Here is a 23,093-nt window from a genome sequence, read left to right as displayed (position 1 = left end):
TGAAGATGTGGTGATGGCCACCAATTTGGATGGCTTTAAAAAGGGGTTAGACAAATTCATGGATGATAAGTCTATCAATGGGTATTAGTCCTGATGGCTATATGCTACCTCCAGTATTGGAGGCAGTATGCCTGTGTACACCAGTTTCTGGGGAACACGATTCAGAGGGTGCTATTATACTCATGTCCAATTTGTGGGCTTCCCATTGGGGCAGCTGATTGGCCACTGTGTAAACAGAATGCTGGACCAGATGGGCTTTGGTCTGATCCAACATGGCTCTTGTTATGTTCTTACAGGCAGGCTAGCTTGATGCTTGAAAGAAAGTGCTAAAGAAAGCGTTTACCCATAAGTAAGGTTACTTGCACAAAGGTATCCCACTTGCGATCTGAAGTGGGAAATGTACACCTAGCTATGAGTAAATGCTTCAAAATTGTCCCCACCACATCTGTTGTCCCTCAGGTCTCTGTTGTTTTCTGCAAAAGCACAAAGGACAGGACAAGAACAAATAAGGGACAACAGAGATGAGGGGCAGATTGTAATGAAATGCACAACAGTGGCATGGTCATACAGGCATACCCTTAAGTTTATTCTGTCTTTTGCTAAACGAATCACAATGGCCAGAACATTATGTAATTGGCATATTGAAGTGGCTAGAATATTTTCTATTTTGGTGAGAGCACAACAGTTTGCCTTAAAGTCCCTTTCAAAAATACTCAACTAATGCGAGAGTTTATCTGTATGAAAGCACTATGCTTTCTTACTGATTTTTGTCTGAGTCATGGTTTATGGAACATAAACTGTGTTTGTGTAGTGTCAACAAAGCCTTAAAAATGAAAAGTAATATATAACCTTGGTTGCTATGTACATGGCCTTAGTAATCCATAAGCACATTCTAAAATGGTGATTATAAATATAGAGACTTATTTTTTGGCAAGAAAGCATTAATAATATGTGAATATCTAACAGCATTCTCATCGAGATAGATAGATAGATAGATAGATAGATAGATAGTTTTTATATCTATCTATCTATCTATCCTTTATATATTTGTCAACTTCAATTGCATTAAGTGCCATGGTGGTCCCCTCTAGCATTTTACAAAAGATACAGTTGTATGGATGCTGGCTTTTAAGTGGATATTAGTTAAATTGGTGGGGGGGACAATGCAAGATACTAAGGAAATAGATTCTGACTAAGGTAGACTTTTGTCAATACATAATAGACAAGGGGCAGATAGTAGGAGCACAAAGATTATTGCCACTTCACTTTACTGAGCTACAAAAGCACATGAATGGAAATCTTGTTCCGTGAGCATTTTGACTGTCACTTGTAGCAGGTATGTTCATAGCCATGTAATATCCATTCCCCAAACTGAAAATTTGTGGTCTTCCGCTTTTTCCGTCTATATATTATACTTTGCACACCTGTACAGATTTGCTGAGTGGCCAGCAAATGACTAGCAACGTGGAAAAATATGCAAAGTGTGTTTAATTTACAAGCAAGGTTGATTATTACTTGTAAATGTATTAATCCCTTTGGAGATTATTAAAAGGAAGGGGAGGAACCAGGAAATCAAAACAGTGCTCATGGCATCCCCCAGAGACAATTGAAATAACTCCGGGTAACACAGTGGGAGTGCTCACACATAAAGATAACCCATGAGTTCTGGCTTCTGATACTCCAGTGTGAATGAGCAATGTGCTAGTGCATCAGCCCATCCACTCATACATCATGCAAGCAGATAAGCAAACCTGACAAGGATAGCTTACAATGGCATCCGAACCTGTGATTATGGTTGCTTATGCCAAAACAAACCAGGATCATAAGCCAGCTTTAAACCAAGATTTGTTGGCTTACGAATCCAGGTTTCTTTGGACACAAAACAATCATCATCTTGAGTTCAGATATCACACTAAGCTATCCAACCAAACAGGCTATATACAGACATGCTGATTGTTCACACTGTGGTTTAATAAGCCAGAATTTTTAGCTTATTATGTGCAAACATGACCATTGGCTCAGGTGTAGATGTGTCCTAGATTTTCCCTTCAGAAATACTATAGGCGGGAAAAGTGCTTTGCAGAATTTCAGCCTTTACACCAGAAGTGGGTAACTGCAGAAGGTCTAGAGGCCGTTGCACCCTCCCCGATCCCCCCTCCCATATGCTGCACTGGGAGGGAGATTTAAAACAAAACAAAAAAAAGTCAGTTTGTCACTGAAATTTGGTGGCAAACCATCCCATAGTGCTCAGTAGCACTAAAATGGAGAAATGTAGCTTGCTTGCAAGCTAAATTTGGCAGTGTTAGCCCTCCATAGCTGCTATGGTCTGCCATTGTGTTTTGTTTTTTAATTTTTCCATTGTGGGGTGGTGGGAGGTGGCAGCAGGGCACATGTTGTCCACAGGCTACATCTTGCCCACTGGCGAAATGCTGCTCACCCCTGCTTTACACCATGGCTGTTACCTGCAAGGCATAAACCCGAGCAGAAAGGGGTCTGAGGGGTTACTGTGTGATGTAGGCATTTACCCTGTATCCTAGCCAGTTGTGCTGGCAAAGCACTCAGGTATGCCAGACCCCAAAGTGAGGTTGCTTTGAAAGTAATTGATCTTGATTTAAAAGACACATAGTGGCTTTGAGTATTATGCTCAGAAATGAGCGCCAAAAGCTGAATTGAGACTGTGTATCAGAAACAAAAAACTCTTGTCGCTGCCACAAGAAAAGTAAAGCAACAAATGCCGTTACTTTCTTAAGGTGTCACACAAAAGAACCATAGCAAGTTTAAGGAAGAGGATTTGGGAAATTTTCCACTCTCCTTTTTCCTGTTTTTAATTAAATATAGAAATACATAATATAACGTACGTTAAGTCCCAAGGCCCTGTTTCTGAATAAAGAGATTTCTTTTTTTCACTTTTCCATATTCTCCTGAATAGATGCAATGTCTACTCTCAAGACGCTTCTTGAAAATGACAAGGTGCCCTCTGCACTGGCAGTTACTCGGCTTGTTCAAGCTTTGGCTCAGAAGGGAGATCTGGAGAGCATAGGCACAGTTGAGAAGATGGTGGAAAACTTCCATAACTCTCTTAAGTTGTCGCAAATGCTTTTCATCAACAACACAGTGTTAGCTCACATCAAGAAGTAAGCAACTCTGTAGTGGATATTGCTTCTATTGTATGAGTAGGGGAATAAGGCAATATGGTGACCTTATTTACTTTGCATACCAATAACCAATAACCTTTCCCTACATGCTACATGTTAAATGGATGCTAGAATTGGCTGCCATTGAGATTTCTTATCCTAGAAACAATGGAGCCTGGAGCGCATTCAATGCAATGCAGAAGCTGGCAGGTTATTACTGGATAAGTGAACTTTAAGTAGGTTAATGGTGTCAAACATACACACTTATCAAGTTCTGCCTACCTAAACAGAGCCTTGACTTAGGTTGATGTCTGTAATCTCGTTACTGTTCTAATTCACAGCACGATGCACACCTTCACAGAGCCAGTAGGAGGTGTTCTGTTTGTATCAGTAAGCCTTAAATTTGCTTTGCATCCCTATGATTGTGCAGAATGCAAGTGTGATTTTTCAGAATTATAAAGGTACTTGTTGGACATCTTACTGACTTTGAAAGAAAGACAAGTGCTTCATTTCCTCATGGAACATTTTGGAAACCCCCCCCCCCTTTTTAAAGAATATGCATAAGATTTGAAAATATAGAAAGCATTTCTCCGTTGCCTTTAATGGTCTACAAACACCAACCATATGCTTTTCCTATGTGTTCCTGGCTTGGTTAAAAGTTTTGATGGTACTTTATCTGTTTTTCATTTGGGGTCTGAATGGGCTTATATTTCCATTTGAAACCCTTTTCCACTTTCTCCCTGGCAAATGCACTCAGTACATTTTAATGTAGTTCTCAAAATATATCTGTTAGCAATAGTTTCTCAGGAAAATCCTGCCTTATTCCTTAGTTTTAATTTTGAGCCAGTCTTACAAGATAGACCCAGTTGTATTCTCTCATTCAGCAGATCTGTACAGTAATATTTTGTTGCAGGTGTCCGTGTCTCAGGCACGTAGGCCCAGTGAGTATACACTTGCCAAACTGCTGTAAGATAATTTAAAACAGTAGCATGATCAAGATAGAGAGAATGAAGAATTGCCTGAACAGGCCTGTTTCCAAGTCCATCCTGTCTGTTTTCAGACACTTATGTCAAAGAGAGCTCAATTCTGTAAATCCTTATAGTATCCAACACTCCTGTGCTCATCCCTCATTAAAAGTGATTTGGGCTGATTTATATATTATTACAGAGATGTTTGCAAGATCAATCTCTCTCTTTAACATGGGTTTCTCTAGTCAGTATCCCACAGGAAGGGAAATACAAGGGATCTGCCACATAGAACAACAAAATAACATGGATGAAGAAAACAGTATCAGTGGGACTCTTTTTCCTAGCAAGAACACTGTTGTCAGCATAGTTAACTACTTGTTTAGATTCCATTTTATCAGTCATGTTCCTTGCTAGATCCTGGGAAGAAAAACCAGCTCTGCCTGGAGTTCAGGTATCTCTTTGAATTGGAATTGGCTCTAAACTTTTCACAAAGTTGTAGCAGTTGTCAATACCTTAAGTGCTGATACTTGCTCAAAATGTATCTTCTTGAGAAGTGTCTGACAAACACGCTCGGAGAATTTCTTGTGTGGAACTTTTTATCAAAGCCACAATAAACTGTGCTTATTTCCTATGACTGCAGTACTTTCACATGTTGCCATCTCATCCTGCATTGTGCTCCAAAGAGCAAGTGTGTAGACAAAGCTGTTAAACATATCACATTTAATATCACTGTGTTTGCATCCAGAAGGACAGCTATGAAATATTCAGGAAAATATTTAATTTAATACTATTTTAAAAATAGTCTCTGATTTCTTCTGCATTAATTATTCAGATGTTATCCCTGGATGTTTTATTTTTGCCCTTTTACTATTTCGGAAGTAACAAACCAACAGACATCTTTGTTCTGTTAAAAATGGCAACATTTATGTCAGAGTTACTCAGCCATAGAACAGGTCAGAGTTCATTCCTGAAAGAAATGGACTTCGTGCCGACTTTATGCACTCAGCCATACATTTGTTTCACTTTGTGTTGTGACAATATCTGCATGAATGGGGTCATAGGTACTTTTAACATTGCTACTCTGTGTAATATTAATGTAGTAATAAAATAAAACATTCATGCACCTACTTTATTGGTTTAGGAGCTCTAACATTAGGAACTAAAATATTGCAACACTCTTTTCCCTGTCTCTTCCAGTAATAACCTTGATGGAGCGATTGAATACATTGAGTCCATGTTTACTCCTGGTGGAGCGCTGCATTCTGATTCCTCAAATAGAAGCATCTCCTTTGTGTTTAGAAAATTGATGGAAAACAAATTGGAACCAGCATTGGAAAGATGTAAGTTATCCTAGTAAATATATCTACATGAATCACTAGCCCACAAAATCTTTACTAGCCTGCCTACCCACACATACCTAGGTAAATTAGTTGCCGCCTTAAAAGTTAAAGAGAGAGAGACAGAGACAGAGAATGAATTCCTGTAAATCTTCCCTGCATGATCAGTTCTTTAACACAGATGACCAAGCAAGTGGTTGTTTTCAAGCTTGAGGTAAGTCAATTGGCATGTTGTGAATCTATGTTCATTTAAGCAGGAACATGACTTAATAGCTTTAAATCCTTACAAACACTTTATTTAAAATATTTTACTGCTTTTCAAGGTGAAGCCTTTTCAAGGTGGTTTATAAGGTAAAATTTCAAAACAATAAAATATAAAATACAGTTAACTAAGCCAAGGAGCATAAGACATTTAAAATAGCAGCAGCAATAAAAATTCCAATTTATAAAACACAAAGATGGGCATTTGTTCATTTAAAAGCTGACTGGAATATCCAGGTCTTTAAGGCCCATTTAAAAACAGAAAAGGAGCCACATGCATCTCTTTTGGTAGGGTATTCTATAAAGATGGGGTCACCACAAACAAGGCCCTATATCTTGTGCTGCCAGCCTACCAGCGGGCAACTTACCAACAGGCACACACAAGTTTTTGTTTTTAAAAAGCCAGCTATTATTTATATCTGTCCATTTTATTTTTTGCAGTGAGTGCCATGGCTGAACGATTGGCCAACCAATTTGGAATTTATAGGCCTGTGACAGACCTTTTTCTTCAGTATATAAATGCAGGAAGAGTGGATGACGCCAGGCATCTTCTAGAGGTAATAATATATCAAGGGAAGGGATAGCAATGCTCTAACCTTGTCAAAAGTAAATTAAGAAATTATTAAATGGGAGGAAGTCTGTGCATTCTGAAGCTTGTGTTCTTAAGTTGCCACATGACTCAGCCTTGCATGACTTTATTACTTTTCAAGTAATAATCGTTTTTATGGGTGCTAGAGTTTGTTTTGGATTTGTGTTTTAGAGTGGAGGGGGAAGCAATAGTTTTATTTTACTCTGTTGTGAAATGTCCTGGAGCAGGAGCTTGTCAGGGTAATCTGTATCTCAAATTTGTCATGATCAACGTGTCCATTTTATGAGTAGCCTCTCCTTGCAACATTCTCTGCTCCTTTCTCACAAAAATACCTTTAGGGTGCAATCCAATGCATGTTTAGACAGAAAATGTTCTACAACTCCCAGCATTCCCCAGCCAGCACAGCTTGTCTGTCTAAACATGCATAGCATTGCACCCTTAATGTCTATAATGTTATAAATGCCCAGGTCCTGGTGCCTACCCTTCTGTTCTGCTTGCAGGGGGAAGAAGAACTTCAATTTTTCCCCAGAACAGGCAGGAGGAGGGCAGGCTAAATGACAGGACAAGAAGAGAAGCCAAAGCTGCATTTTCTGTGATGGATTTTAATTACCACAAACCACTTTGGGAACCAGTTCTTGGCTAAATAGCAGTGTATAAATTAAAAGATAAGCACAAACTACTTTCACATCAAACGTGAACATTTTTTTTCTTTATCCAGTAGTATTATTTCATTTTGAATAGCCAGACACCTCTCTGGGCACTACAAAAGGTTTTATTAAAAACAGTGTTTGCTGACTGTTTGGTTATGTGTCACTGGCATGTTAGTTGACAAATGCAGGTCTCCAGTGGTCCATAGCCCGCCCGTCTGTCTCTCTCTAAAATTGGCAATCTTCAGAGAATGAGACATCGGCGTTCATGCCACTTTAACATTGCTAAATATAAAGCTGAGAAATATGCAGAATGAACCCTGGGTGATAAGAGCTGCCATTGGCAGTGTACACAAACAGGCTCCAACGGGGAGGCATTCCCAGCAGGTGGCAGTCAAACAATCACAGTGATCCTGCAGATTGCTGCTTTTGTGTAGACTCCCTGTGTCAAATTGAGGCCTGTTACCAATTTCTGATAGTAAATACTGCTACATTCACTTACGTTCTTGCTTAGTTGCTAAGTACTTTAAAGAGTAAAAGGAAAGAAAAACCCTCTCTTAAGTCATCAGAAGGTTTTGTGGCATCCAGGGAGGCTGGGGGTGGGGGAGGAATTGGCAGTGGAGAGATTTGGTCCTTGCCTGCTGGTTATATAATTAAGAAAACTATATATTGAGCGCCTGGGTTGTCATTTTATAATCCAAGAGATGCATTAGTTTTAAATGGGCACCATAGTCGCATGGTAAACAAATCCTAGTTTTACTAAGCTTACCGATGATGAGAGAAATCTGAAAGGGCTCTTTTGCTTTATTTCTGTTCATGTGAATAACTTTGTTTTTGTGTTTGGACAAGGGAAATCAATGAACTGCTTTGGAGCGTCTCTTAAAAATAATGATTCCCTTTTTAGAAATATATAAAATAGCATAGGTTACATTCCTGCTGTCTGTAGGTTTTAAAGTTAGAAGTCACAACATGTGTGGGTTACAAAACAACATGGAGTATTTTTCTTGCATGTAGTGTAAAATGTTGTTAGATTTTAAATGTACAGTCAGGGCCAGAAATATTGGAACAAGGATAACTGTTTTGGCAGTTGGCCTCTGTACACCACCACATTGAAGTTGAAAGGAAACACACCCAGATGGGAGCGAAGTCAGGACTTTCAGCTGTAATTTAAGGGGGTTGACAAAAGTGGGGCACTAACCATTCAGGAAGTACAGCCAGTGGCATACACACACACCCATCGTTGGTGGCTCATAAGTAATGGAACGAATGGCTGACAAGCAGCTGCATGGCCAGGTGTGGCCTGTTTCCTGGGTACCCCATGACCAATTGAGCAGATAAAAGGCCTGGAGGTGGTTCTGAGTGTTACATTTGCATTTGGTATCTGTTCACTGGAACTCCCAACATGAGGTCGGTCCAAAGAGGTGTCCATGCGAGTGAAGAAGGCCATCATTAGGCTGAGGAAACAACATAAGCCCATCAGAGAGATAGCAAAAACATTGGGTGTGGCCAACACAACAGTTTGGAACATCCTGAAAAAGAAGGAATTAACTGGCAAGCTCAGCAACAGCAAAAGGCCTGGAAGACCACGGAAGACAACTAAAGTGGATGACCGCAGAATTCTGCTCATGGTGAAGAGGAATCCTTTCGCAACATCTAGCCAGGTCAAGAACGCTCTTGAGGAGGTAGGCATGTCATTGTCAACATCTACAGTCAAGAGACAGCTTTATGAATGTAGATACAGAAGCTTCACAACAAGGTGCAAACCACTGGTAACGCTCAAGAACAGAAAGGCCAGATTAGCCTTTGCCAGCAAACAACTAAAAAAGCCTGCCCAGTTCTGAAATAAGATTCTTTGGACTGATGAAACCAAGATTAACTTGTACCAGAATAATGGGAAGAGAAAAGTATGGAGAAGGAAAGGAACAGCTCATGATCCAAGGCATACCACATCATCTGTCAAACATGGTGAGGGCAGTGTTATGGCATGGGCATGTATGGCTGCCAATGGAACTGGGCCACTGGTGTTTATTGATGACCTAACTGCTGATAAAAGCAGCAGGATGAATTCTGAAGTGTCTAGGGCTATACTTTCTGCTCAGATTCAGCCAAATGCTGCCAAACTGATAGGATGCCGCTTCATGTTGCAGATGGATAATGACCCAAAACATACAGCAAAAGCTACCCAAGAGTTTCTTAAGGCAAAGAAGTGGGATGTTCTTCAATGGCCAAGTCAGTCACCTGATCTTAACCCAAGAGAGCATGCTTTTCACTTACTGAAGACAAGACTGAAGGCAGAAAGACCCACAAACAAGCAGCTGAAGGCAGCTTCAGTAAAGGCCTGGCAAAGCATCTTGAGGGAGGAAACACAGCATTTGGTCATGTCCATGGGCTCCAGACGTCAGGCAGTCATTGACTGCAAAGGATTTTCATCCAGGTATTAAAGGCGATCCTTAAGATTGAAATGATGTTGGTTTGTTCCATTACTTATGAGCCACCAACAAGGTGGGGGGGTGTATGCCACTGGCTGTCCTTCCTGAATGGTTAGTGCCCCACTTTTGTCACACCCCTTGAATTACAGCTGAAAGTCCTGACTTTGCTCCCATCTGGGTGTGTTTCCTTTCAACTTCAGTGTGGTGGTGTACAGAGGCCAACTGCCAAAACAGTTATCCTTGTTCCAATATTTCTGGCCCTGACTGTAAAAGAAAGGTTTGAAGTTAATTCTGCATGTATTTAAATAACTATGCCACTTAACTGGTGCTGTGACCCTGCACAGAACTTAAATGTACAAAACTTCAATTAATTTTCAAGCAAGCCCTGTACACATTACTTGGTGTAAAGTTATGGCAAAAGAGCATCATTCATGGGGTTGTGGGAGGAGAGATATTCATAAATGGTAATTATACAAGAGCAACAAAAAGGGGATTGCTTCAGTTGAATTTTCCCAAGCAATTTTCATAGTCTACCATTCCAAGGTCTTCAAGGTATCCCTCTCTCTCAGTACTTTTAAGAGCAGGGGAAGGGGAGAAATGAAGCAAACTGTCATGATCTCCATCTGCTTGAACGGGAACCTCTTTTCTTTACAGCATCCATTTAGGATCAACTGCCCTATAAACATCAGAGGAAAGCAAGTGTAGAGAACAGTTGCCCTCACCATCTCCAGGCTGCTGCAGCTCCATCAGCTGTGAAACACACACATGTACACACACACGCATACACTTTTAAGTGTGGATGGGAAGGCATCCTGGATCCCCCCCCCCCCGTGTCATTTTTTTGTCATCTGAGAATTAGGAGTGGGAAGTGAATGGAACCAGAACAATGTGCTTGTTGTGAGAAGAGTAATAAGGACTAGAACATACGGGTGAAGCATTATTTTTATTTCCACTGTGAAAACAGGAAGTAGAGGAATTTCACCATCCCTGTCACCTCCGACCCCACCCCATATTCAGTCAGATGTTCTGAGAGGAAGGGCATTGCAATGGCAGACTACATTGCTGACGAGTTCATTTCAGAATCTGAAATGAGCATAGTGTTGGTTTTTTTCTGCCTATGTTCAATGCTTGAAAAGAGCTAGATTGTGATTCCTTTGGGGACAGAGCTGAATGTTGACAAAATTGCTGAAAGGCACCTGGAGCCCAAAGGATAGTGGCAGATATAAATCTAGGCAGGGATTCCAAGAACATTTTATCTATTCCTGGATGCCTAAGAGTGTGGGGGCAGTATTAGGCTTAGGCTTTTCTAAACAGCAGCTTTCCATGTCTCATGGTTCCACCGCTTTTTAAACTAAGAGGACTTTCACAAGCAGATTGAAATATGGCATTGGTGCTCTGCAGTGAGTCAAAAATCCCACTAGCTGGGCCTAAGTTGATGGGTGTGCCTAAAGTTGCTCTGTGGTGGATTCCTGCCATAATAAATAAATACGCTACTTGTTGAGATTTAGGCTGCAGTCTTAAACACATTTACTAGGGCAAGTGTGATTTGAAAGCTGAGACTTAAGAGTAAACCTGCACAGGATTGCAAGGTTAAGATATGCCCCCCACAATGCTTCACCCTTGTTTTGTAAAGTTTGAAATGGATATGTTTTGCATGGGTTTGAATATTATAGCCATGGGGGACAGAGCCATACAGATCATGGAGGTTCTACCTGTTGATCACTTGAAATATTTTTCAGCCACCACCTTGGGCTTTCTAGGTTGCATGGGCCACTCATCTCAAAGGCTCTTTCATAACCATTTCTGCCTTGAGAGAGTTTTATTATTTTTAGGCCACCTTAAAAGCAGCCTGAAAATAATATTAAATAAATAAATAAATAAAAATGAAAGCTGCACATGAAACCAGAGGGGCTGTCTTATGCACCACCCAGTGCCTAGTTCCACATTTCGGTTCAGTTTGTCCAGAATCGGGTCATACATACACTTCTGGCATATACATCTCTTTTACTGAAAAGCTTTTAAGCCAGTATTTTGTGACTTCTTATCATATATTGCTATTTGTTAAGGAATAATACACTTTTTGTATGGAGTTAAGGGATTAGGAAGTTGCGGACATTTCTTCAGAGGTTTTTTCTTTTCTTTTTTTGATATCCCTTGTAAAACAGTTAAGTTGTGGTAATTCTTTGAAAGACAGGATAGACATTTAATGAATGAATGGATGAATTATGTACAGTGATGTATTTAATTTATTATACTTTTATGATATATTAAAATCCCTATGCAGTTCACAATAAAATTTCAAATTGGCTTCCTTTTGCTGTTCATTGGACAGGTCCAATGATAAACGTCATTTGGATCTCCAAGAACTTGACAAGAGAGCATTATACATCTTGGGTTCCATCTGCTTATAAAGTAATTCATTGTGTGCCGATGTGTGTATACATACTCTGCAAAGTGGAATATATTGATACTTTGAGGTGTCAACATTGAGAGAACGTCTTAAGCATTTTTAGAGGAAAAAAATCAGTATTCATTGTTCAGATTTTCAAGGCCAACACCTCTGAGCATAAACTAAAATATTGTCTGACTTTTTTTTGCTATAGTTTCTAAGATGGGACAGACACCTGATTTGTCGGGTCTGTCACAGAAACTTTTTTTGAGTTTAACTTTTGTCTCTTGAGCACTGGCTGTCTGTTCCAGAGAAAACCTTTTATAAAATAGAGAGATTGAAATCAGTCCTTTTGTATGCATAAGTGTAGGTAATTATACTTTAAAGAGAACTTGCTTTGTACATTTTAATTTTTATAAAGAAACGAGCAGTTATCTCCCTGACACCTTATTAAATGTATAATTAACCTTATGATCCCTAGCTCACTTGTGAATGCTTGGCAGAATAATTGGAGAGAAATCGTGTTCCCCCCCTTTCTTTCTTTTACAGTCCTAAATCTCTTTTCTGTAGGATGTTAAAGCATTTGTTCATTTTCTCTCCCCTTTTGAGAAAACTTAATGTTTATTGTGCCAAGGACAGCATTTGCCAGAAAAAGGAAAAAACATTGGCTTGGCACCCCATTTGTTTTCCTTTCTGTGGGTTTTTAATAAGTGGTCGACTATTAAGGCCTTTGGTTAATAATAACATATTACTGCTTATTGTGAACCTTTTTAATTGGAAGTTTTCACCTTAGCTAGTTTTATTTATCAAGAAACTGCAGTTGCCTTTGCTCATTTAATTTTCTCTCTCCCCCCCCCCCTTCAAGAGATGCAGCGCAATAGGTGAACAAAAGAGAAATCTAATGGCTTTCATTGTGAGGACAGCCCAGCAACCAGGACAGGTATATCAACTTTCTTTTTTTTTGCATGAATGTAACTCATATATTTTTCTAGCATCTTCACTTAATCATGCCTTGATATGAGCATTTGCATTATTTAACATTCAGAACAGAGGTGTTAACACATTGCACTTTCTCAGCACAAGAAGAAAGGAAAGGGGAAACTATTCTGATTGACTCAATAAAGCCTGTGAGCTTGCTATTTTCTTGTTGTTTAGAGGGCTTGTGTTTTGTTTTGTTTTTTGCTGGGGGAGAACATGGAATACATTATCAATTGGTGCACCTCAAACATCGTTGCAGGTCTATATTTTACACAGTGTAGCATTTTTCAGAAAACACTGATTTAGCAATTCGCTTACTGTCTTGGCCAACTAATTTTCACTTTATTTGTTTAGTTTGTTTTTGTGAACTGAAAAGTAAACATTGAGAAACAAAACTAAAATGATACTTTCTGTCAGGAAGTATGTTGCAAGATATATTAGCAGCATAAATACATCCAAATATAATTAGAAAATGTTTGAGGAACCCAGATGCTCAAACTGGCCTATGCTGGACAGTTGGTTTACTCTGTAATTAACAAAAACAAAAGTAGTTCCTTGCCTTCAGAGTTAACCAGGAGAGTCACCATTACTAAAAAGTACCTTAGAAGGATCTCTGATAACTATGTTCTACATGTGTTTGCTAGGCCACAACTAGTGAACAGGTTGATCATCTTCTTTGATGCAATGTCAGTGCTATAAATTTTGGCACTGTGACTTCTTTGTGAAGACGTGTTTTCAGGGAAATATGTTTCTGCCAGATAGTAATGTACATCAAGCTCCACCTGAAAATAATGTACTTGAGTTTTGTACTGGGGAGAAGCCTCCTTGCTATCAGTCCCGCTTTTTTAAAAGTGCTTGTGTTGAGCCGGCCATGTGAGCCTTATGAGCACCAGCCAGGCTTTTGTGTAATACTGGGGGTGGGATTGAACAACAGAGGTACTTGAATGTGAACCAGTGGCTCGGATGATTTGTTGTGACCACAGCCTGGAATCTCGTGGTTATGTGGGATTATTCCAGAAAGCAAAAGGGTGAAGTGTTACTGTCACTTAATTATTAATCTCAGATGTCAAAGATGGCAGTGCAGTTCTTCAGAATTGCAACAGGAACGTTAGAAATTGCAATATTTCAAAAGAATAAATGTGTGAGTATTTGTATTTGCTTTTGAGAGTGGAACCTTTATTTAGGTGCCAAATGAACTGCACTAGGGAGGGCTTTCCATGGCGAGTGCCATCACAGTCATCACCTCAGAAAGGGTGGGGTGAGGGTCCTTCCCTGGGAATCTGAGAAAATGGGTTTGTGGAGACACTCCCAAATTGTTCGCATAACTGTGAGAGCTAGAGCCTTGCCACTTAATTTTTAAATAAAAGCTGGAAATATCCAGATTCTAGCAAGAGTATGCAAGTCGAAAACTACATATTCCCATTGGCCCAATTATGGTTACTTCAACAAGATTCAAAATATGTCTTTATATTAAATTTGGATTAACTAAATCTCATCCTGTGACCAGTTCCAGGGGATGGTGTTAGTTGGCCCATGGAGGTGCTAATGGTGCCTGTTGACCACCCCAGTCCTAAGTACTTTGTTCTTTTATATGAGAAGCTTGGGTAGCTAATTAGACAGGCTTGGCAGCTCTGTTGTGGCTTGCAGGGCATTAAAGGAAAAGAGGAAAATGTAAAAGATTTGAGTCCTTTAATATGAGGCAGGAAGGGGAGTTCTCTGAAACAGTACTTTTTTGTTATTTATAAGACCTGTGTTTCAGAAAACTATGCAGAAAATATTTATTTGGTAAGTGGTATTCTGCTTAAGTGGTTGTAATTGCCCTGTTTCAAGATGCATATGAATGTTGAAAGCTACAAACTTGCTTTTTTTAAAAAAACAACTGTGGATGTCAAGTTTCTAAGGACACAGTCCATTGAGAGATTCTCCTGCGTAAGCTCGATTAAAGGAGCGGGAGTTGTGCAAACCAGTACTTTTCTGGTGGAATCTGTATTTTTCTAAAAATGTGTATGTAGGAGTATGTTAAAGGTAGCATGGTATTCATAGCCTCTTGATGATTTTCTAATTTGCTTAAGTAGGCTGCGCTCCAGGGGGTTGACTGTATAGTATCTGCAGGTGAGCGTACATTTTTGGGAGTGATTCCTTCTAAGCAGCTGCCCCCATTAGATCCCAAGACAACATCTTAGTTCAGAGTTTAGAAGCAGTTTGGAGATTTAGAGTGAGGAAATGGTTGCAGAGCACATGGTCATGTTATTACACTAATGGGGAATGGCTGCAGCTCAGCGGTAGAGTACATGCTTTGAATGCAGAAGTCCCAGAGTCAGTCCCTGGCATCTCCAACAACATCTGGGAAAGGCTCCTGCCTGAAACCCTGGAGAGGTGCTGCCAGTCTGTGCAGACGATACTGGGCTAGATGGACTAATAGTCTGATTTGCTATAAGGCAGCTCCCTATGTGCCTTTGTTCACCTATATTAATATAGCATATATGGCATGCTATAGGATAATATTAGCAAAAAACAACAAAAAAGGTACCTACCCTAGTGATCTTACAATATCTTGTTCCACACTTCTCTCTCCCCTTTAAAAAAAAATCCTGCATACACATGCCTCTGGATCATGGTCATTGTATATTCTGTGTCCTTGGCCCTGGATTCTTATGAAGGGTATCCTCCTTGTTTTTGTATGACAGAATTCTGTTTCTGTGCCTTTAATTTTTCTAGGTTCACAAATTAAAGACATTGTTGGATCTGATTCCTGACTTCCTAGATATGACAGTTGCTTACTCTTACCTCATGAAATGCCATGGTAAGATATTGTATATTTTACTTTACTTTTTTTTTAAAAATTAACATTTATATGCTGTCCTTTGATATAAATACTGTAAGGCTGGCTTACACAGTAAAAGCAACACACAGAACAAGACAATAGAATTTAAAATCCGAGGGTTTGGAACATCACAGTCCCATCTGGAAACCTTCAGAAGGTGGATGTTTTAAGGATTGTTCAAGGCACACATTGTTCTGTGATATCAGGATGTCTTAGCCCATGACAAGCTATACAAGTGACACTGATGACGTTTTCCTAGTAGCTGAAGATGTGGATGAGCAAAGCACACAGTGGGCCATTTTGCATGATCACTGCAGTCCACCGTGGCTTACTTAAGCCACGGTGTGTTGCAGCGTGTGTCGGCGGCCATTTTGAATATTCAGCCACCTGGCGGGAGATTGCTATGGTTTGTCTTCTTGTCCAAACCCAGGCAGCAGGGGTTGTTTGAGGGTTAAACAACCCTTGAATTACCATACAACAGACCATGGGCCTGTTGAGCCACAGTGGGCTGAGTTTATCATGTGAACCCAGGCAGTATTGGAACAAACTTGTAAGGGAAGCACAGCTCAGTATGTTGTGCTTCATTTGGAGAAGATCCCAGTTCATACTTAAGCATCACTGGTTAAAGGATCTAAAGTAGCAAAGGGCTGCTATTAGGAAAGGGCTAGGAAAGACTTCTGTCCAAGACCTCAGAGAGCCATTGCAAGTCAAAGTAGACAATATTGAGCTGGGTGGACTAGCAATCTCTGTTAAGGCCAAAGTTTTGCTGAACTGTTTGGCTCGTTGGGTATTTTAATCTTCCTTGATCAAACACACCAGTTTCAAAGTACAATGTATTTTTATATGAAATGCTTTCATAACAACGTTCAGATGTTGATTTGATTTAGCATTGAACTTTTTTTCATCATAAACAGTTAAAATTAGCTACTGTTACTATTGGTTTTTTAATTATTTATATTTCTAGCCCACCCTTCTCCTTATGGTCCCAGGGCATGGTACATATAATTAAAACAATATAAAGCTACTAAAAAACACTCTAAAAGCTCAATTAGCAATTGAAATTCTTGTGTGTCCTTCCCCCTCATCCTGTGGAAAAAGTAATGAGTTAGTTGGACTGCTTATTTATTTTAAATGTATCTCCTTGGCCACCCAGTCGTCCCTGGAAAAAATACAATGTTTAAAATCAAGTGGTCAGAAGATAGCAATGAAGTATACACAATCCCACCTGATTCACTCCTTTTCCTTCTCCCCACAATGAGGGGGAAGGGTACATTGGAACACAAACCTCTTACCAGATAGACATTTCTCCCTGGAAAGTAAGTCAAGAAGCCTCTTTTAACAAATCCTGTTACAACCTTTGAGAACCTAATTTTATGTTATTTAATAATTTCCTTTATTTTGTTCCCTGAGCTCAGACATATGTGCTGGGGCGGGGGGAGGCATTAGGTTGGACTCAAGTTAATTGAACTTGGGTCCTACCGAAATCTTTTAAGTCCTTTGATTTTTAGGGGAAATACATTCAACTAACATTGAATCCAACCTGTTAGGTATATGTCAACACCCCACCTTGTTAAAGGCTGAGGAATGCTTTTTCGGAGCTTTGGGTGGTATTTTTGTGACAATTTTGCTAAGGTATCGAAGGTGAAGGTATTAGGTTCTAGAACCAAAAGGAAAGTGAGCTACAAAAATAGACTTCTTCCAAAGCCCGTGAACATGTGCGTGTTCATTCTGTTTCTCATCAGGGATGTAAACCTCTGGGACTGTGTCCAGGATGGGGGGAGAAAAAGCCCTTTACATTATTAGTCTTCCAAGAATAAAGAATTACTAAGAAAACATCTCAATTGTGCGGTCCATTAAACATAATCTCGCTGTTCCTTTTTTTTTGTTTTTTCATACAATAGATACTTGTATTTTAAAGGAATGGGAAGTTAACAATTTCTATTATACCTTCATTAAACCATCACTTTGTGCAGGTTCTGAAGCCTCCCACAGCTAGAAAGCAACTCATCCACTTGCAGCTGTGAGTGGGAAGTTTTTCCTTGGCAAATGGAGGGGTCTGAAACATACATTTCTACAGAATAGAAGCTTTTTATTTTTTGCTATGTATACCATTAAGTAACTCCTACTGGGAAGGCAGATATCAAAAAGTAAAAGAAAATCAAATAGTTCAGCATTAATTTCCCAAGCTTTTCAGAAAGACCTGTTTAGTGCTTCTGTCATTCATCACATGTAGAAGCAGAGCACGGACAGTAAATGTTTTTGCTGCCACAAGCTCTATAAAGAAAAATAGGAATTGGGAGTAATAGACTGTACGTCAGTGACAGAACACATGCTTGGTATGTAGAAGGTCCCATGTTCAATCCCTGGCATCTCCAGGTATGGCTGGAAAAGACCCTTCTTTGAAAAACTAGAGGACCGCTACTAGTCAGTGTAGACAATACTGAGCAGGATGGTCTGACTTTGTATAAGATAGCTTCCTATGATATGCCTATGTTAATAAAATATAGAGTCACATCTCTTCTTTATAATTTGCATTATTTGAGCACTTTATTGCTGTAAAAGCAACTTGTAAATTTTTATGAATAAATAAATCTAGGAGCAGAAATCCAAATCTGTGCCCATATTTGATCCTAAATTCAGCATGAAATCTTTTCCCATATCTAGTAGTTTCTGCCTTTTGCATCTTCTTTTTATGCAACCTGAAACTAAATATCCCAACCAGGAGATCTGGCCATGCCATTGAATCCTTTAAGAAGAATCTGCAATGAATTGCAGGTTCTAGGTATTGCAGGTTCTGACATAGCGACAATATGATTTGCGTCTTTGTTGATCACCCTTACAGTCATCATAGGTATAGAAATCTTCATGAAATCACTTGCTGTGGATATTGTTGGATTTATCAGGTCCTGAAAAGAATAGGTGATGCTATTTTAAAAATATGTTTAATGTCCTAAATTGTGCAGAAAAAAGCATTGAAATTATATGTGCAGTTACTGCTTAGAATATAGATGTAAAAGGGGATGCCTGTTTCATGCCTAATAGTCAGAGAATGGGCCTGTTTGCACATGATAACAGCCCACCATGGGTTCATTTACCCGTAGGGACTGTTGTGTTGTGCCTAGCACCCATGGGCACCTGGCTGGCCATGGGTTGTTGTGTTAGACAGCCCTTAAATACCCCTAAAACAAGCCATGGATTATTTGAGGGTTGTCTAACCTTCAAACAACCCCAGATGCCTGGGTTTGCATGACATGACAAGCCATGGCAAACTGGGTGCCTGTGGGATCGTGCCTGTGAGCGCACGATGCAACAGTTTCCACGGGTAAATTAAGCCGTGGTGGACTGCCATAACATATGAACCAGGTCAAAGAAACCGCGCCTCAGAACTTGCAGACGTCCTCAGCAAATTTGTGTCATCTTTGTTTAATAATGCTTCTTTCTTATTTTAAATAGCTCATTCAGTGTTTGGTTTTCAGCTCAGGCTGTCAATAGCTTTTAAAGATGTTTTTAATCAATTGGGTGTCTTTTAGCTAAGGAAATGTAAATAAATGTATGTACTTCAAAGCCTAAATGAAAGTGACTTTTCAGGATCCTTGAGGAAGGAGGCAGTTGCTCAAATGTGAGAACTTAAATTTAATAAAACTTGCTGTTCATTATCAAAAGGAAATGCCATATTTAGCATTTCCTTTTTTCTCAAATTTTGAAAGGTGGGGCATTGCACTCACTCTTTGAGTTACTCTTTGCCAGAGCCAGAAATGGCTTCATAAAGAAACAAAGTCAAGGCCCATCAACACTATGAACAATCCAGATTTAAAGCTATGTTGCCATTCATCTCAAGTGAGCTTCTTCTGTTTCAACTGCCTGATTTTCTTATTACTAGAAGGAAAGCTATAGAAGTTTCATTCTGAAAAGCTACATGTCTGCTACTTTAGGATAATAACTGGAAGGGGAACCGCCATCTTTTCTCCAAAACTGGCACAGGGACAAGGGAGTTGGCTTATCGCTGAGGCCTGCTCTCTGGCAGGAGCTTTAAGAGTCCCAAGGCTTGGTGTCCCTGCTTTTCAGCCCTTGGCATTACTGCTTTTCAGTAATTCACAAAGAGGCAAATTTAATCTGCAGTTGTAAAGCTTTAGTTCATTTAATCACACCAATTAATCGATTAAAGCCTGCAGCCCTATTTCAGATCTACTTAGTGTGGCACTCTTTCACTGGTATGACTGGGGCTGCTGTAACAAGCAACAAAGTTGAGTCTGCTGGCCACCTGCAAACTCTGTGTAAGCCTTTCTGAAGTAAATGGAACTAGAAATGTCCAGCATCATGCATCCCGGTTGATAGATAAGTTACAATGTTTTATTTTCTCCTCCTTAGCATTGGATGATGATGTAGCTTCGGCCAAAGCTCTATATGATAAAATGCAAGCTGAGAAATTGAACCCAGATGAGTTATTTCTGAAACGTTTGGCAGCTGTCCTGAAGAAAGCAGGAGAGCCTGTTCCTTTCACTGAACCCCCTGTGAGTGTTTACCGATTTTCAAAGAAATACCTCTGCAAATATGTTTGTGTGTGTTAATAAAATGTGGCAAACTTAATTATGCTGGGATTAAGGAGAACCCTCAAAGGAGTCTACAAATGAAGTGCTGAGTATATTGTAGGCATTGTATTAATGTGGCATTAGACTTGACTGGTGGGAGAAGGGAATCTTCTGGTGTTATTGTGTTTAAAGTATAAGTTCATTATTGAGCATTCATGTTCAGGTGTGAATTTATCAAGCATCCTTGGAGTCTTTTATCTCCAGTGTTTAAACTTTAAATGATTTCCGCGTGCTTTAGTTGAGATGGGTTTAGGTGTCAGCTAATTGCTAGTCTTTAAATGTAAAGATTTTTTTTTCCAAATAGCATTTGTAGGATGAAAATGTAAAACATAAGAACTAATTTTCTCAGGCAGCTTGACTTATCTTTACTAATTTTGCCAATGAAAACACAAACCTTGGCCCCTCTGTAAATCTGCTTAATTGAGGGGAACAAATGTATAAAAAACAGTGGAGACCTCTTGAAATACTGTCTTTAGCACATTACTTTAATTTGAGAATCTACAGAAAGCAGGTACTGGCAAGTTAATGTAGTTGTAATTAGTACTGCTTTGTGGTTAGAGCTAGGATTATTTATAAGTCCTAATTTGGAGGTTTATTATATCCAGTGGCAGGAAGAAATCATAACTCCTCATTTAGATGCATAAAGGGGCTGACCTAAAATTCAGGTAAACTTTGTGCATGGTCTGTTCATAAGAAAACATACTGTAGATGCATGTCTATGGAACTTGCTTATCACTGTTTATTTAGATCATAGTTGTCAAAGTACTAGGTGGGCTTCCCTCAAGATGTGGAGGCATTTGATCCATCTAAGCCTTTACAGAATGCCTATCCTTGCCTCTCTTTTTTGTCATTGCTAACAAAACAGGTGTAAAATAGCAGAGTTCAGATGAGACAATAGTTTGATCCACAATTTGCTTAGCATATACACTAAAATACTAGTTTGTCTCCCTTCCTACCCCACTTTCTCTTTTTATTCCATTATAGGAGAGCTTCAGATTCTATGCAGACAAGCTAAGGAATGAAAAACAGGGACATTCATCAGATGAAGATTAACTTTTTAATGCTTTTGTTGCTATTAGTAATGTTGTGACTGTGAAGATTGTTTTAAATAATGTATTATTGTCAGAGAGAAATAAAATTGAAAATAGGACTCTTCAGTGTAACATTACTGACTTGTGTAAAATTATGTTTTGAAGCAGTTTGAAATGGCTTTTTTCTGGAACAATTTTAAGCAGGTTGCTGGACCTGCTAACATGACTACATATAGGGCTGGATGCAAGCAGTGTATATCTTCACCACCACCCTCTGCAAACCTGCATATATTTCCCCCCAAGCAGTATCAGTTCCGTGCCAAAGGGACCCTGCATTTACAGAAAAAATTATGCAAAGTATATTTATATGCATTATTTGCTTCAAAAATTCAATGTTTTTCAACACAAGATGGGTGGACTAAAATAAATAGGACAAGAGCATGGAAATTTGGGTTAGACTGCCATTGTAGGTACAAGATGGCAAATAGCTTTAGCCATGGGGCAGCGTGTTTATGTCTCCAGAAACCCTTCTGATACTTGGGGGGAAAATAACCCTTTCTCCAGGATTTCTGATGGTACATTCCCAAACTTTACCACACAGCCATAAGAGATAACATGAACACTGATGTTCTGCCAAATTTAGCATCCCCAGTCAGTTTTCAAGCTTCTCTGGCTCCTTCAGAGGAACAGAATTCACACAGTCCCAGACCATGTCGGTGTTGACAAATCAAAGCCTTCAGCCATAATTATGCTATATATTTTTCTGCGAAAACACATCCCTGAGCATATGACTGCTCTTTAGAAAGTCCGCAATCTTCACAACCCCTGCACTACTGTACATTAAAGCTCTCTCCCTTAGGTTTTTTTTTACTTGTAAATAATGCATAGAAATTGGGGAAACAATAAGAGATAATGGGTAATTCAGTTCAAGCTAACAGATTCTGGCTTTGTCTTTCTCAAACCTTTAAACAGTGGATCATACATTTGAGTGATAATTGTTAAGTTTATTTGCAAGTAATTATACCTGTTCTGTGCAAACAAATAAACTTGCAAATGTTCAGTAGTTTTCTTCTGTGTATATAAAACATAATTTATTTTTTCCTAGGGTTTTTTTTCCTGTTCACAATTTGGAAGTATGGGGGTTTGGGGGCTTTTTAGCTAAGAAAAAAGGCAAGTAAGAGAGGACATGATAGAAGATTTTGAAGGATATGTGGAAAAATTGGATAGGAAGACATTTTTCTTCTCATAATACTAGAATGGGGGGAGGGGATCCAATGACGCTTTATAGTAGGATATTCAAAACAGTGTATTGTTAAACTATGGAATTCTCTACCACAAGATGTAGTGACGGCTGCCAACTTGGACAGCTTTAAAAGCAGATTAGACAAGTTCGGGGGGGATAAAGGTATCAATGGCTACTGGTAATGATGATAGCTGTTTATTACCTCCAGTATCAGAGGCAATATGCCTCTGATTATCAGCTGCTTGGGAACATGAGCAGAAAGGTTGTATTGCACTCATGTCCTGCTTGTAGACTTATAGGCAGGAGATTGGCCACTGTGGGAACAGAATGCTAGACTAGATAGGCCTTTGATTTGATCCAACATGTCTGCTCTTATATTTCTGTGGTGGTGACCACAGTTGCTAGGAGAAATATCTGACTCGGGAACTAGGATGTGGACCCAGGATTTCAGTTAACTAGATTGGCCAGTTAATCATTTTGGGGTTCCAAACCCTATGGCAAACCTCTAGAAACGGTCCCTATCGGAATTAAGAATAGAAAAAAGCACTCTCCTCTGCTGGAAGGGACAAGCGCAAATCAAAACCCTACCATCCCTTTTATCCCCACAAGTAGGCATACAGGCCCCATTACACCAGGGGGGAGGAGGTGTAACCCCAAATCTGAGGGCAAAACAA

General features: G+C 39.5%; 1 protein-coding gene across 3 annotated transcripts in view; it reads left to right on the top strand.

Moving 5' to 3' along the window:
- The window catches only part of LRPPRC (leucine rich pentatricopeptide repeat containing), a 158,614-nt gene extending 136,357 nt beyond the window's left edge, over positions 1 to 22,257 (top strand). For 2 of the 3 annotated variants that reach the window (XM_084828952.1, XM_084828950.1), the window contains 7 exons: positions 2,930 to 3,134; positions 5,300 to 5,442; positions 6,142 to 6,257; positions 12,620 to 12,694; positions 15,451 to 15,535; positions 19,925 to 20,067; positions 21,130 to 22,257. In XM_084828952.1, the coding sequence (XP_084685078.1) occupies positions 2,930 to 3,134; positions 5,300 to 5,442; positions 6,142 to 6,257; positions 12,620 to 12,694; positions 15,451 to 15,535; positions 19,925 to 20,067; positions 21,130 to 21,198 (836 nt within the window). In that variant the 3' untranslated portion in view covers positions 21,199 to 22,257. Of the gene's footprint in view, positions 1 to 2,929; positions 3,135 to 5,299; positions 5,443 to 6,141; positions 6,258 to 11,697; positions 11,778 to 12,619; positions 12,695 to 15,450; positions 15,536 to 19,924; positions 20,068 to 21,129 lie in introns of those variants that run through there. The other variant, XM_084828951.1, reaches the window with a different exon arrangement.
- Positions 22,258 to 23,093: the final 836 nt, after the last annotated feature.

The sequence above is a fragment of the Heloderma suspectum genome, chromosome 1 (genome assembly GCF_057233095.1).
Source record: "Heloderma suspectum isolate Gila_16-S chromosome 1, 16-S_ref, whole genome shotgun sequence".
Taxonomy (NCBI): Eukaryota; Metazoa; Chordata; class Lepidosauria; order Squamata; family Helodermatidae; genus Heloderma; species Heloderma suspectum.
Note: the sequence above shows the minus strand (reverse complement) of the source record. Positions and strands in the feature narration are given on the sequence as shown.